General features: G+C 42.7%; 1 protein-coding gene across 2 annotated transcripts in view; it reads left to right on the top strand.

The window, feature by feature from the left end:
* Positions 1 to 17,496, top strand: part of MERTK (MER proto-oncogene, tyrosine kinase) — a 238,387-nt gene that overhangs the window by 37,525 nt on the left and 183,366 nt on the right. For both annotated transcript variants that reach the window (XM_069769212.1, XM_069769214.1), the window contains exons 2-4: positions 936 to 1,290; positions 2,357 to 2,457; positions 14,548 to 14,721. In XM_069769212.1, the coding sequence (XP_069625313.1) occupies positions 936 to 1,290; positions 2,357 to 2,457; positions 14,548 to 14,721 (630 nt within the window). The remainder of the gene's footprint in view (positions 1 to 935; positions 1,291 to 2,356; positions 2,458 to 14,547; positions 14,722 to 17,496) is intronic.

Consider the following 17,496-nt stretch of genomic DNA (forward strand, 5'->3'; position numbering starts at 1 on the left):
CCTCTGACTTATCTTTCGGTAGATCAGTTTTTAACACTGTGATCCCCCAACACCGGGTGGACCCGTAGAAGCGCCGGTGTTGGCGTGAAACGGCCATCGTCCCTTCCCTGCTCACCTCTTTCCTTGTTCCACTCCCCCGTGCCGTGAAGATATTTGTACGTATGCTGCAATAAAGACAAATTCCTACCACAGGTTCGGTGAGTGTTGCCGCGTTCTGTTCTCTTTTTACTACATGTATGCTTTTTTTATACTAATAAAAATTATATACCTTTTTAATTTCTTGTTCTTGTGTGCATTTTTTTTTCGGATTTCATTGTCTTCTACTGAACATTAGTGACATGTCCATATGTAATTTTGGCATTATAAGATCTGGGAATTTTACATGTTTGATGGAATGCCACAAATTATTGACTAATACCTGTTTGATTCAGACCGTCTCTGTAGTAGAGTACCCTAATAGGAGTATGTACTTATCTGCACAGGCATGTAACACTGTACATGGGGAGCATGTAACACTGTGCAGGCTGCTCCCTATGTAAATGACATCTAGAGCTTAGTTCACACAGCTTTTTGGTCAGTACGTTGCTATAAAGTTAAAAGGACAAAAATACATGAAATAGTGAATGATTCTCAAAATAAAAATCAAATCTGTTACTTTGGAAAAAAGGCTTGCTCTAAACATGAAGTGACTGCACCAGTAATGGGGAATAAACCAACAGATTGTGCGAGAAGTTCTGACATGACTGTAAAAACACAGTGGCTTTTTAACATCAGTATAATGTTAATATTTCTGATGTTTGTGTTTTCTATAGTAAATCTGGTTCATGTTTGTATGCGCGTTAGACACAGATACTGTATTCTCACTATGATTCTCCTTTGTCATTATATATTTAATTTATTACTTTGTGATCTATATGTGTCATTTCATTCTACAGATAGCTCCGTATTGGGAGAGATTGGAGGACTCCATATACCTACCCTACTGGCAGAAGTTAAAGACCACAGACCTAGTACGCACTTTCTAAAAGACATAGGAGCAAGTCCAACTCCAAACATTCAGTTGACTCGGCCTTCCCAACGCATCAAATTTAATCCTACAGTGCCCATTATTATTCTCTCTGAGCACAAATATGTCAAGTTCAATTGTTCCATTGAAGTTCCTAATCTGGATAGTGGAGAACAGATAACATGGTGGAAGAATGGACAGTTGATCTCCCATTCTGATCGCATCTCTGTCCAGTCTTTTGAAATCCCTGATGGTGTGATGACCACCATGCTTTCATTATGCAGGTAAGACTAAGGGTACCGTCACACAGTGCAATTTTGATCGCTACGACGGCACGATTCGTGACGTTCGAGCGATATAGTTACGAGATCGCAGTGTCTGACACGCTCTTGCGATCAGGGACCCCGCTGAGAATCGTACGTCGTAGCAGATCGTTTGAAACTTTCTTTCGTCGTCTAGTGTCCCGCTGTGGCGGCATGATCGCATGGTGTAACATATATTGTATACGATGTGCGCATAGTAACCAACGGCTTCTACATCGCACATACGTCATGAAATTATCGCTCCAGCGTCGTAGATTGCAAAGTGTGACAGCAGTCTACGACGCTGGAGCGATATTGTTAAGACGCTGGAGCGTCACGGATCGTACCGTCGTAGCGATGAAAATTGCACTGTGTGACGGTACCCTTAGGAATATGGATTTGAATGTATTTCTCTTTTGAACTCATGATTCATTCTTATACTTGGATAATGATTACATAGCTATATGACTACTGTTTGGAATAGAGGAATAATATAGTTGACCAGTTCACAGAAATATTGGAATAGTTATTGGTTAGTAAGGCCTATGCCGTTCGATGGTTACAAACAGTTATCAGCCCGTAGCACTTAAAGGTATTGGCCACTACTGGACAACTTTTTTTTAACGTGCCTCGTATAATAAAGAATGGCATACTTACTTCCCAGACCAGTTCCACTCTGAACCTTGTCTTCCCCTATAATCTTGCAACATTTTTTATGTCAAGTGAGTGCTGCAGCCAATTAGTGGCCACTGATGGGCTGCAGCCTTCACGGTTCCATCAGATGGAAAAGTTCTGAGGCACATACTAGGGACATTGAAAAGGGGCTGCCCAGTAGTGGACAACCACTATAACTCCATTTCAATATCTACAGCTGCCGTCTCTATTCACTACTTCTGGGTAAAGATGAGAGACAACCCCTATGGGCTGCATAAATATTACCTTCAGCCATGACTATTCCGCACAATATTTTTATGTCATTCAATTTTGCCAAAAGTACAAATTCAATGATTTTTTCATTTTTTAACACTGTTTATTCTTTTGGATTAAGCATTATAGGTGTACAGAGGTCTGATAATGGCACATATACCTGCAAGTTAACGATCAAGGAAGAAGAAATAGTATCAGATCCCATCTACATTCAGGTGGAAGGTAGGAAAGTTAAGAAACTCAGGACATGATATTTTAATTAATTTATTCTTGTTAACCCCCTAATCCCATATGACGTACTATCCCGTCAAGGTGACCTGGGACTTAATTCCCAGTGACGGGATAGTACGTAATATGTAATCGGCCACGCTCACGGGGGGAGCACGGCCGATCGCAGCCGGGTGTCAGCTGACTATCGCAGCTGACATCCGGCACTATGTCACAGACCGCTCCCTGATCGCAGCGTTCCGGGTGCATAGGGAAGCATCGCGCAGGGAGGGGGCTCCCTGTGGGCTTCCCTGAGATCCTCGGTACAAGGCAATGTGCTTACCTTGTACCGAGCGTCAACTCCCTGGAGGCCCCGGATCCAAAATTCCCGCGGGGCTACTTCCGGGTCCTGCAGGGAGGTGGCTTACAAGTAAGCCAGGAGCAGTGCACATCAGATCACTGATCTGACACAGTGCTCTGCAAAGTCTCAGATCAGCGATCTGTCACTATATATTGATGTCCCCTCCTAGGAAAATGTGATAATGTGAAAAAATAAATAATTAGATGTGTAAAAAAAAATAAAATAAATAATAATTCCTAAATAAAAAAAAATATATATATTGTTCCCATAAATAGATCTCTTTATTTAAATAATAAAAAAAACAATAACAGTACACATATTTAGTATCGCCGCATTTGTAACGACCCGACCTATAAAAGTGTCCCACTAGTTAACCCCTTCAGTGAACACCGTAAAAAAAAAAAAACGAGGCAAAAAACAACACTTTATTTTCATACCGCTGAACAAAAGGTGGAATAACACACGATCAAAAAGACGGATATAAATAACCATAGTACCGCTGAAAACATCATCTTGTCCCGCAAGAAACGAGCTGCCATACAGCACCATCAGCGAAAAAATAAAAAAGTTTTAGTCCTCAGAATAAAGCGATGCAAAAATAATAATTTTTTCTATAAAATAGTTTTTATCGTATAAAAGCGCCAAAACATAAAAAAATGATATAAATGAGGTATCGCTGTAATCGTACTGACCCGAAGAATAAAACTGCTTTATCAATTTTACCAAACATGGAATGGTATAAACGCCCCCCACAAAAGAAATTCATGAATAGCTGGTTTTTGGTCATTCTGCCTCACAAAAATCGGAATAAAAAGCGATCAAAAAATGTCATGTGCCCGAAAATGTTACCAATAAAAATGTCAACTCGTCCCGCAAAAAACAAGGCCTCACCTGACTCTGTGGACCAAAACATGGAAAAATTATAGCTCTCAAAATGTGGAGACGCAAAATCAATTTTTTGCAATAAAAAGCGTCTTTTAGTGTGTGACAGCTACCAATCATAAAAATCCACTAAAAAACCCACTATAAAAGTAAATCAAACCCCCCTTCATCACCCCCTTAGGGAAAAATAATAAAATTAAATTTTTTTATTTATTTCCATTTTCCCACTAGGGTTAGGGCTAGGGCTAGGGTAAGAGCTACAGTTAGGGTTAAAGTTAGGGTTAGGGTTGGGGCTAAAGTTAGGGTTAGTGCTACAGTTAGGGTTGGGTCTAAAGTAAGGGTTAGGGCTACAGTTAGGGTTGGGTCTAAAGTTAGGCTTAGGGTTTGGATTACATTTACGGTTGGGATTAGGGTTAGGGGTGTGGTTAGGGTTATGGTTGGTATTACGGTTAGGAATGTGTTGGAGTTAGAGGTGTGGTTAGGGGTGTGGTTGGGGTTAGGGGTGTGTTTGGGTTAGAGTTTCTGTTACAATTGGGGGTTTTCACTGTTTAGGCACATCAGGGCTCTCCAAACGCGACATGGCGTCCGATCTCAATTCCAGCCAATTCTGTGTTGAAAAAGTAAAAAAGTGCTCCTTCCCTTCCGAGCTCTCCCGTGCGCCCAAACAGGGGTTTACCCCAAGATATGGGGTATCAGCGTACTCAGGACAAATTGGAAAACAACTTTTGGGGTCCAATTTCTTTTGTTACTCTTGGGAAAATAAAAATTTGGGGGGCTAAAAAACCATTTTTGTGAGAAAAAAATGATTTTTTATTTTCACAGCTCTGTGTAATAAACTGTAGTGAAACACTTGGGGGTTCAAAGTTCTCACAACACATCTAGATAAGTTCCTTGGGGGGGTCTAGTTTCCAATATGGGGTCACTTGTGGGGGGCTTCTACTGTTTAGGTACATCGGAGATTCTGCAAATGCAACGTGACGCCTGCAGACCAATCCATCTAAGTCTGCATTCCAAATGGCGCTCCTTCCCTTTTGAGCTCTGCTATGCACCCAAATGGTGGTTCCCCCCCCCCCACATATGGGGTATTGGCGTACTCAGGACAAATCGGACAACAACTTTTGGGGTCCAATTTCTCCTGATACCCTTGAAAAAATACAAAACTGGGGGCTAAAAATAATTTTTGTGGAAAATTTTTTTTTTTATTTTCACGGCTCTGCGTTATAAACTGTAGTGAAACACTTGAGGGTTCAAAGCTCTCACAACACATCTAGATAAGTTCTTTAGGGGGTCTAGTTTCCAAAATGTCACATGTGGGTGGTTTTAATGTTTAAGCACATCAGTGGCTCTCCAAACGCAACATGGCGTCCCATCTCAATTCCTGTCAATTTTGCATTGAAAAGTCAAACGGCACTTCTTCCCTTCCGAGCTCTGCTATGCACCCAAACAGTGGTTTACCCCCACGTATGGGGTATCAGCGTACTCAGGACAATTTGCACAACGACTTTTGGGGTCCAATTTCTTCTCTTACCCTTGGGAAAATAAAACATTGGGGGCGAAAAAATTATTTTTGTGAAAAAATATGATTTTTTATTTTTGCGGCTCTACATTATAAACTTCTGTGAAGCACTTGGTTGGTCAAAGTGCTCACCACACATCTAGATAAGTTCCTTAGGGGGTCTACTTTCCAAAATGGTGTCACTTGTGGGGGGTTTCAATGTTTAGGCACATCAGGGGCTCTCCAAACGCAACATGGTGTCCCATCTCAATTCCAGTCAATTTTGCATTGAAAAGTCAAATGGCTCCTTTCCTTCCGAGCTCTGCCATGCGCCCAAACAGTGGTTTACCCCCACATATGGGGTATTGGCATACTCAGGATAAATTGTACAACAACGTTTGGGGTCCATTTTCTCCTGTTACCCTTGGTAAAATAAAACAAATTGGAGCTGAAGTAAATTTTTTGCAAAAAAAAAAGAGTGAACTGTTCATTTTTTTAAAACATTAGAAAAATTCCTGTGAAACACCTGAAGGGTTAATAAACTAATTGAATGTGGTTTTCAGCACCTTGAGGAGTGCAGTTTTTAGAATGGTGTCACACTTGGTTATTTTCTATCATATAGACCCCTCAAAATGACTTCAAATGTGATGTGGTCCCTAAAAAAAAAATGATGTTGTAAAAATGAGAAATTGCTGGTCAACTTTTAACCCTTATAACTCCCTAACAAAAAAAGATTTTGGTTACAAAATTGTGCTGATGTAAAGTAGACATGTGGGAAATGTTACTTATTAAGTATTTTGTGTGACATATCTCTGTGATTTAAGGGCATAAAAATTCAAAGTTGGAAAATTGCGAACTTTTCAAAATTTTCGCCAAATTTCTATTTTTTTCACAAATAAACGCAGGTATTATCAAAGAAATTTTACCACTATCATGAAGCCCAATATGTCATGAGAAAACATTGTCAGAATCACCGGGATCCGTTGAAGCATTACAGAGTTATAACCTCATAAAGGGACAGTGGTCAGAATTGTAAAAATTGGCCCGGTCATTAACGTGCAAACCACCCTTGGGGCTTAAGGGGTTAAAGCATTTTCTGAACATCCTGGGTTCAGATCAGGTGGTGTGTGGGGTCAAGAACTCCTAAGTGGACCACTATCAAGGAAGCACTGATTACAACTATGGTGGCGAAGCCTAATTGTGGGTGTATAGGAACCTCACTCAGCCGATGACTGTCGTTACTCAAAAGAAATCACTATACAAAGGCTAAGATCAATATTAACGCCTCATGGTGACCATATAGCGGTAGAACGTGTAAAAGATAACAGTTAAATTTTTTGTAGATGGTGACTTACAGCTGACGTTCTTTCTTCGTTCACTTATCCCATCTTTTCCATCTGGCCCAGTCTGACATGACAACTTCTGCCAGCCACAACACCTTAACAGAGTTTACAGCAAAGACATATTTGATTTCTCACATTTTCAGCACCATCCCCATATATTCTCAAGCAGCACAAATTCCTCAACTTGCTGTCACCCCAATGCTGAGCCGCTACTTTTGCCGTATGTGTCCATAGTACTGCTCCTCTTAGTGCCCTACATAATAATGTCTATCATTGTGCCCCTTACTATGTAAAATGCCTCCTTTGTGCCCTTTAGATGGTAAAAATCACCCTTGGAAAATACTAATGCCCTATGCAAGGGCCCGAGGAAACCGTGTCCACATTTTGCCCCTAGAAAATTATAATGCCTCAAGCACATCTTTGGTCACAGTACCCTTAGACTATGTGCAAACGTTGCCGAATGTCTGTAGAATTTTCCTGAGCAAAACCTGACTCCTTTCGCAGGAAATCTGCTTGCGTTTTTGCGCATTTTTTTCCAGAGCTTCCCAATACAATAAATAGCGGCAAAAAACACGGAAATTCCGCAAAATTTATGAACATGTTGCGTTTTTTACCGCTATGCATTTTTTTCGTGGAAAAAAATGCATCATGTGCACAACAATGCGGAATTACATTAGAAATAATGGGAAGCATTTTTTAAGCATTTTTACTGCGAAAAACATGGAAAAAACGCGAAAAAAACGCAACGTGTACACATAGCCTAAGAGCCGCAATAACAATAATGCTTCTTAAGTGCTCACATTGCATTTAATAATGTCCCCTGAGTCTACCATGTACAGATCCCCTATATACGGTATAGTGTTCCCTTGGCTACCCTTTACTCCGTATGATGGGTACACTGCTCCCCTATACACGGCTTAATGGGTCTACAGTTCTCCTGGTCTCAGTTTAATGAGCCCACAGCTTCCCTATACATGATATGAGCCCACAGCTCCTCTATACACAGTATATTTACATTGCACCACTATACACACTCTGGTGGGACTGCAGCTTCATTATACACAGTATGATGGACCAACAGCTCTCCTATACACAGTATCATGGGTCCACAGCTCCCTTATTCACAGTATGATACCCCCAAAGCTCCTCATTCATATGTTTAAAAACACAGTATAATGACCCCCCCACAATAGTCCTCACACTGTATAATGGTCCTCACAGCTCATAGACTGTATAATAGCCCCTACAGTAGCCCTCACACTGTATAATTGTTCCCACAGTAGCCCTCACTGTGTAATGGCTCACACAGTAGCCCCCACACTGTATAATGGCACCTACAGTAGTCCACAAACTTTATGAGAACCCCAAATTATATGAGGGCCCCCACAGTATTCCCCACTCTGTAGAAAGGCCCTCACAGTAATCCCCACACTATATAATGTTCCCCACAGTACCCCCAAACTAATGGTATTATGGCTCCCCATAGTAGTCCCTAAACTGTATAATGACCCCCACCCTAATCCCCACACTGTGTAATGGTCCTCACAGTAGTCCTCACACTGTAAAATGGCTCACACGGTAGCCCCAACATTGTATATTGGTCCCCAGACGGTATGATGGCCCCACAGTAATCCTCACACTGTATAATGGTCCCAACAGTACAGAAAATAATAGACGAGCACCACCAATGCGGTAGAAGGAGGTCAACCCAAAGCATATAAAAAAGACATAAGTGAAAACAAAATATATGCAGAAATGGGGACCTCACAGAAATAGAACATTCATTTTAACACATATAATCGCCAGTTGGGACTTCTGGCCACTGTCCCCGAATCCCATAAGGCACCGCGGCAGTGTCACTTGCGCAGGCACTGTTCGTGGCCGCAAGGCCAAGAACTGCGCCTGCGCAAAAATACAAAAATGCAGAGGGATAATACAGAACAGATATGTTGGAAGCGCAAGCGGTGTGAGACATGTCCGCTGCTCCTGTCAGCACCACTAAGCATACACAGATGTTAATTTCACCACTCAGCTGATGCGATAGCATCGGGCCTATTTCTAGTAATATATATAAGGACAACAAACCAATTTAAAAACAATGAAAAATGCCCACAGTCCCCACAGTAGAACCACATTGTACAAAGGCACACACAGTAGCCCCCACACCATATAATGTTCCCCACACTGTAAAATGGCTCTCATACTGTATAATGGCCCCTTCAGTATTCCACACATTTTGAGGGCCTTCTCCAGTGTAGGAGGACCCTCCACAGTAGCCCCCAAACTGTATAATGACTCCTATAATAGTCCCCACACTATATGATGGCACCCCACACTTTATGATGGCCCCATAGTAGATCTCAAACTGTATAATGGCCACCACATTAGCTCCCACGCTGTATAGTTGCCGCACACGCCCCCCCCCCCCACAGTAGTCCCTACAATATATGAGTGACCCCCACACTGTATGAGGTTCCTCTCGGGTAGACCTCACACTGTATAAAGGTACCTCATACTTTATGATTTCCCCCATAATCACAGCACTAGTTTTAAGCAAAATAAAAAACATCACATGCTTGTCTAATCCAGGATCCTGTGGAGTCCACCGGCAATGTGCTGGCGGACCAACGCACTGATGTAATTGCGCCGGTGCTTGCACAGGATGTGAGTCTTGGAGCATCATGATGATGTCTTGTTTTCACGCCAGTGCCTTGGTCAGTGCACCACTGTGCCATGCTGTTAACCGCAGGTTTTAAGTGACCTGTGGTCTACAGAACAGAGAGCGATAGTGCAGGGAGATCATGTCTCTCTGCACTACCACTGGGCTTAACCATATCTGCGTGCGGTGAATAGAATTAGGATTGGGGGTAGCTCTGGGTGGGCTTCTCCGGCGAGGGGCCCGATGCAACCACACCCTCTACCCCTTTGTAGCTAAACAGAAGGAGTGACCATATTTATGAGCTATGCTTAGATTATGTAATTCATATCAGATCAACACCAGGCATTTTCAGTGATAAGATATATTCAGCACATACAATGGCCCATATACACACGTGGTCAAAATTGTTGGTACCCCTCGTTTAATGACAGAAAAACCCACAATGGTCACAGAAATAACTTTAATCTGACAAAAGTAATAATAAATAAAAAATCTATGATAATGAACAAATGAAAGTCAGACACTGCTTTTCAACCAATCTTCCACAGAATTAAAAAAAAAAAAACTCATGACATAGGCCTGGACATTAATGATGATACCCCTGAAAATAATGTCACAAAAGGGACATGTTAAATCAAGGTGTGTCCACTAATTAGCATCGCAGGTGTCTACAATCTTGGAATCAATAAGTGTGCCTGTATTTTATTAATACTCTAAATTTCTTTTTACTTAACTTTTCTGTCTGGTGCAATCCCCATTAGGAAATGTGCTCCACTATTGATAATGCCATCCAGTGCACATCTTGCCACATGTATGCAATCCTTGATCAGCCGGTCGAGGGTGCATACTGCTGTGCGAGATGTGAGCACGTTGTGCATGTGGAAGCCCAGATACTGGATCTAAATGTGCAGCTGGCAACACTGAGATCCATGGACAATATGGAAATGAGTCTTCTGCTCACTGAGCAGACGCTCAATGGAATAGATGAGGGGGGGATGGTAGGATGGAGCTGCAGGAAAGTGAGGCAGCTTGCTGGGTGACAGATAGAAGGCGAGGTAGAGGGAAGAGTGCCAGGGAGGTTAGTCCTGATCTGGCACACCCCAATAAGTTTGCTAAGTTGGCAGATGAGAAGGGTGCCAGTGCAGGGGTAGCACTGCTGCAGCAAGGCATGTCCTCTGAAAGCCGGAGGAGTGTGTGCTCCAGTAAGGAGGGAAATAGGAGAGCAGGGTAGGCCAGACAGGTGCTGGTAGTGGGGAACTCAAATATTAGGGGAACAGATAGGGCAATCTGTCACAAAGACAGGGATCGTCAAATAGTGTGTTGCATACCTGGTGCTTAAGTCCAACACATCGCTGATCGGGTTGACAGATTACTGGGAGGGGCTGGTGAGGACCCAGCGGTCATGGTTCACATTGGCTCAAATGGCAAAGTTAGAGGTAGGTAGAAGGTCCTTAAAAACGATTTCAGGGAATTAGGCTGCAAGCTTAAAACAAGGATCTCCAAGGCAGTATTCTCTGAAATACTGCCTATACCACGTGCCATGCCAGAGAGGCAACGGGAGATTAGGGAGATAAATAAGTGGCTCAAAAATTGGTGTAGGAAGGAGGGGTTTGGGTTCCTGGGGAACTGGGCCGACTTCTCAGCTGGCTACAGGTTCTATGATAGAGATGGGCCAGGTACGGACTGGGGATGAAATTCAGCCCTGGCATTTGAAATCACACAGGCCCATTTTGTTCCTGTCCCCATGAACCAGATGGGATATATTACTAATATTATCCTGGATGGAGAAAAGGAAGATTTACTACATGACCAATATTTCTAATGATACACGTGGGCTGCTGGGGCAAGTGATGGAATCAGCAACTTTGTGCTCCATCACAACTCTTAACAGTATGGGTGTCTTGAGAACACCAATTCTGTTAACAATGTAGCAGACAAGGCAGCCCATGACCAGACAGGCCCTTCTGGCATTTGCCAGAATTGCCAGATGGCCAGTCCGGCCCTGATGGGCTGCACATCAGTGGGAAAGGTGTAGCTGTGCTGGGGGAGAAAATGGCTAGAAGGTTGGAGGAGTGTTTAAACTAAGGATTGGGGGGGGAAGGTATTCATTTTATAGGAGGGGAAGATAGTGTAGATAGTGACCTGGGCACAAATAATGAAATTGGGGGTGGCATTGGGGGTGGTCTCAGAGCAGTTAATAATTTAAGAAAGAATAGAGGCACAGAGAGATACATAAAGTGTATGTATACTACTGCCAGAAGCCTCACCAACAAAATGGAGGAATTAGAACTCATTTTGTTGGAGCATAACTATGACATGTTAGGGATATCTGAGACATGGCTGGATGAGAGCCATGACTGGGCTGTTAACTTGCAGGGCTAAAGTCTGTTCAGGAATGACCGAACGGATAAGCGAGGGCGAGGGGTGTGTCTATATGTAAAATCATCCTTAAAACCCATCCTGCGTGATAATATAGATGAATCTAATGAAAATGTAGAGTCCCTGTTGGTGGAGATAAGGGGAGGGGGAAAAATAATAAATTACTGATAAGGGTTTGTTATAAGTTTACAAAAATAATGGAAGCAGTGGAGAATATCCTCATAAAGCAAATAGATGAAGCTGCGCCTCAAGGAGAAGTCATTATTATGGGGGACTTCTACTACCCTGAAATAGATTGGGGAACAGAAACCTGCAGTTCCAGCAAAGTTAATCGGTTTTTGGCAACTATGAGAGACAGTTACCTTTCACAACTGGTTCAGGACCCAAAAAGAAGGGGGGCACTGCTAGACCTAATATTAACCAACAGGCCAGACCGCATATCAAATATAAGGGTTGGGGGTCACTTGGGTAATAGTGATCACAAAATAATAAGTTTTCATGTATCCTTTAATAAGATGTGTAGTAGAGGGGTTACAAGGACACCAAACTTCAGGAAGGCAAATTTCCAATGGATGAGAGATGAACTTAGTGCAATAAACTGGGACAATATCCTGAGACTTAAAAAGCACAAAGAAAATGGGAGACGCTTATTAGCATCCTGGATAGGACCTGTGCACAATATATACCGTACTAGATGGTGGCCCGATTCTAACGCACCGGGTATTCTAGAATATGCATGTCCACGTAGTATCTTGCACAGCCCAAGTAGTATATTGCCCAGCCATGTAGTATATTGCCCAGTCACGTACTATATTGCCCAGCGACGTAGTATATTGTCCAGCCACATAGTATATTGCCCAGTCACGTAGTATATAGCAGAGCAACGTAGTATATTGCTCAGCCACGCAGTATATTGGCCAGCGACGGAGTATATTGCCCAGTTACGTAGTATATTGCCCAGCCACGTAGTATATAGCAGAGCCACGTAGTATATTGCCCAGCCACATAGTATATTGCCCAGTCACGTAGTATATAGCAGAGCCACGTAGTATATTGCCCAGCCACGTAGTATATTGGCCAGCACAGAGCCACGTAGTATAGAGACTTAAAAAAATAAATAAACATATACTCACCTTCTGAAGGCCCGTTGGAAGTCCTGCTATACTTACCATTAGCCGCCTTTCTCGCTCCTCGCCACGCTCCCGGGATTGCTCCATTGCAAGCGTCAGCTTGCAGTCCCAGGGCTGGTGTGAGCAGGACCTATGATGACGTCGCGGTCACATGACCGTGACGTCACGGCAGGTCCTTGTCGCACACCAGTGCTCAGACGGGAGCGGAAGCGTGGCGAGGAGCGGGAAATGCAGCGGAGGGTGAGTATACCAGGTTTTTTTTTAATTATTTTTAACATGACCTATTTTTACTATTGATGCTGCATAGGCAGCATCAATAGTAAATAGTTGGGGACACACAGGGTTAATAGCAGCGGTAATGGAGTGCGTTACACCGCGGGCCGTTACTGCTGCCACTAACCCTGTGTGAGCGGTGAGTGGAGGGGATTACGGAGCGGGCGCCGGGCAGTGAGTGCAGGGGAGTAAGGGAGGGACTAATCGGACTGTGCCCGTCACTGATTGGTCGCGGCAGCCATGACAGGCAGAACGAATAACCGTGACCGAAGGACAGACTGACAGACGGAAGTGACCCTTAGACAATTATATATATATAGATTTTTATACTACATGTCTGTGCTGTATACTCAATCGCTGTGCAATATACTACGTGGCTGCGCAATATACTTCGTGACTGGACAATATACTACGTGACTGGGCAATATACTACGTGACTGGGCAATATACTATGTGGCTGGGCAATATACTATGTCGCTGGGCAATATACTACGTCGCTGGGCAATATAGTACGTGACTGGGCAATATACTACGTGGCTGGGCAATATACTACGTGGGCTGTGCAATATACTACGTGAACATGCATATTCTAGAATACCCGATGCGTTAGAATCGGGCCACCATCTAGTACGGTATATATTGTGCACAGGTCCTATCCAGGATGCTAATAAACATCTCCCATTTTCTTTGTGCTTTCTTAAGTCTCAGGATATTGTCCCAGTTTATTGCACTAAGTTTATCTCTCATCCATTGGAAATTTGCCTTCCTGAAGTTTGGTGTCCTTGTAACCCCTCTACTACACATCGTATTAAAGGATGCATGAAACCTTATTACTACGTGACTGGGCAGTATAATACATGTCTGTGCTGTATACTACGTGGCTCTGTGCTGTATACTACGTCGCTGTGCAATATACTACGTGGCTGGGCAATATACTACGTGACTATACTACGTAACTGGGCAATATACTACGTGACTGGGAAATATACTACGGGGCTGGGCAATATACTACGTAGCTGTGCAATATACTACGTGGCTGGGCAATATACTACGTCACTGGGCAATATACTACGTGACTGGGAAATATACTACGTGACTGGGCAATATACTAAGTGACTGGGCAATATACTAAGTGACTGGGCAATATACTACGTGGCTGGGCAATATACTATGTGGCTGGGCAATATACTATGTCACTGGGCAATATACTATGTAACTGGACAATATACTACGTAACTGGGCAATATACTACGTGACTGGGAAATATACTACGGGGCTGGGCAATATACTACGTAGCTGGGCAATATACTATGTGACTAGGCAATATACTAAGTGGCTGGGCAATATACTATGTGGCTGGGCAATATACTACGTCACTGGGCAATATACTACGTGACTGGGCAATATTCTACGTGGTTGGGCAATATACTACGTGGCTGTGCAATATACTACGTGGACATGCATATTCTAGAATACCCGATGCGTTGGAATCGGCCACCATCTAGAGTTATTATATCTATCATTTTATGTTTCATTCTTACTGTTAAACAGAGTTGTACTCATGTAATTTCCCTTTCATTTAGGTCTTCCGCATTTCATTCGACAACCAGAGACATTAAATGTCACTAGAAAAACACCATTTAATCTTACCTGTGAGGCTGTAGGACCGCCTGAACCTGTGGAGATTTACTGGTATCAAAATAGTACACGGCTTAATGATGTTGCTGACGTGTCACCAGCTGTACTTTATGTATCAGGTAATTCTGACCTCTGAAATCATAGTTTACAGTGTGTACAGTCACTCTTAAAGGGACTCTGTCAGTAGGATAGACCCTCCTAAGCAATCTATATGGACATGTAACTCATAGAAAGTTGAATCAAATGATATCCTAATATATAAATAAGCTGAAAAGATCTCTGGAGGCAGACTCTAAGGAAAATCCTACTCTGGAGCATAGATCTATTCAGCTCATTTACATATTTTAAAAAACATGCATTTCTCTTGAACCATTCAACGAATTACAAATATTAAGGTGCCATTAGACTCAGCTTCTTATGACCTGCATAACCATATAGACAGCTTAGGAGGGTTGATCCTATGGACATATTCCCTTTCCCTTTAAGGAGAATGTGGTAATCACCAGGAAATGTCTTCCAAAATGTGCTTTGTGTGTTTGCAACTCATTGTCTATTTCCCAACTCCAGTCCTCAAGGTGACAGTCCACTAACAGATCATCTTTTCAGGATTTATTTAGTATTGTACAGTTGATGGAATTATCACTTGGGCAAAACTAAGTAAATTCTGAAAATATTATCTGTTGTTGGGCTTTGAAGACAGGAGTTGGAGAATACAGATCTAGGAGACTGGCCACCACCGTGGTCTAGCTGTGGGCCCAACATGCTTACAAGCTCTTTCCAATGTAATTGAGCACTCGCCACAGAATGGCTCTCCAGCACTGACATACATTTACGTCATTTTAAGTTAAAAAGAACCTGTCAACCCCCCCCAGAGCAATTTTAAGTAAAAGAACCACCTTCAGCAACACTAAGGCTGCTCTTATGTTTATTATCCCTAGGAACGCTGAAATAATCACTTTTATAAATTTCCCTCCATACCTCTATTGATTCAGGGATGTATGTTTTCTCCCCCTGACTCAGCCGCCTCGCAGCCGTCTATCATCCCACCGGGTGCCACCTCCTCTCTGTCTTGTGCTGTCACCAGTGCCTGCGCTCTGCAATTATTTCTCAGGCATGCGCTGTGCGTGCTGCCCTGGAACTTACATCAAGTGATGTAAGTAGATTGCGCCTGTGCACAGCGGAGGCCCAGATCCCGCCCCGCAGTGTGTTATGATGTATTCACACTGCGGGGCTGGGAATCTGGCGCCTGCGCAGTGGAACAGGTCACCGTGCTCCATTGAAGATAGTGTCGAAGTCTTGCGAGATTTGTGAAGGCGCGGGATCTGGGGCCTCGGCTACACAAAGGTGCCGGTGACGTCACGACAGAGAGGAGGTGGCGCCCGGATGACACAGGGGGATGATTGACTTCTCGGACGCGGTTGACACTGGGGAGAAGACATACCTCCAGGACTCAATAGAGGTATGGCACGAAATTTATAAAAGATATTATTTCAGCGTTCCTAGAGATGCTAAACATAAGAGCCACCTTCACAGACTGCAGCCTCGGTGCTGCTGAAGGTGGCTCTTTTACTTAAAAACGCCCTGGGGGGTGACAGGTTCCCTTTAAAGAGATTTTCACAAAACAAAGCCACTTTTTCAGAAGCCCCACTAGTTTATGGATTGTTCCTGGTATTACAGCTCAGATGTATTAAAAGTAAAAAGGGCTGCTTTTCAATACCATCCCGAACCAGTAGATAGAAAGCAGGCATGTTCCTAACGCCTTATGGACTAACCTATGCTTGAAAATCTCAGTTTAGTCCTCAAAATTGCTGTCTTCATCATGGGTAAATTTTATAATACTCTAGGCTAAATTGTGTGGCAAAATTGCTTTTGTAAGAAATAACTCTATCCTCTATATTTTCAGACGCTCTTTAACCCTCAAAGTGGACTCCACTCATGTGATTATGTTTTTCACGTTCATAACTAATACTTCTCTGATATACGATTTTCATGGATTTCTGATTTAAGTGTCTTAGAAAATCCGCTCTGCATTCACTGCACATAACAAGTAGAGACATTGACTGGAATCTTATTTTTGGAATCCCGTGCAGCATAATATCAGGATTCTATAGTATCGTCTTGAGGCTTTTCTAAGTTTTCTATTTTTTTTTCTAACTACATGAAATAATCAAGCATTTTTAGTGATTTGTCATTTTTATAAATTGTTTGGCAACTTTATATACAAGTGCAATGTAGTGATGTGGCAGGATGAAGGTCAAAGCAAAGACACAGTACATTCTTCATTGTTTTAAAGAGGATATTTCACAGTTGATTAGAAACCTCTGGGCAAAGCAGTTAGATCCCATTTGCAATACCGCTTGATCCCGATTTTTGGCACATGAAAATATCAGTCATCTAGGGAAAAACCAAATTCTTGTTTATTTGCTAATCACATCTTTTATGTGGCCTAAAATATAATTTTTGTCCGGAGCTCATCTCTTCATGAAAACAGGGGATGTGCTACAGACAATACGTAATCTATAGAAAAACCAACCCATCATATTGAGGGTTCACTCACACATGGACGAGTGCTATCAGATTTTTTATTGAATAGCACTTGGAGCAATGTTAATCAATGGGGCAGTGCTGATGACTCCATTTTTTCAGTAACAGTATCTGTCATCTGATATGCTGCCAATTCTCTGGGTATGTGCACACGTCAGGATTTCTTGCAGAAATTTTCCTGACATCCGCATGCGTTTTTACCGCGATTTTGACGCAGTTTTGGCGCGTTTTTGGTGCGTTTTTTCCCAAATGTATAGAATTGCGGGAAAAACGCAGAAAATCCGCAAAAATAATGAACATCCTCATTTTTTTACCGTGATGCATTTTTTTCGCGGAAAAAACGCATCCAT

This window comes from Ranitomeya imitator, chromosome 5, assembly GCF_032444005.1.
Source record: "Ranitomeya imitator isolate aRanImi1 chromosome 5, aRanImi1.pri, whole genome shotgun sequence".
Lineage (NCBI taxonomy): Eukaryota > Metazoa > Chordata > Amphibia > Anura > Dendrobatidae > Ranitomeya > Ranitomeya imitator.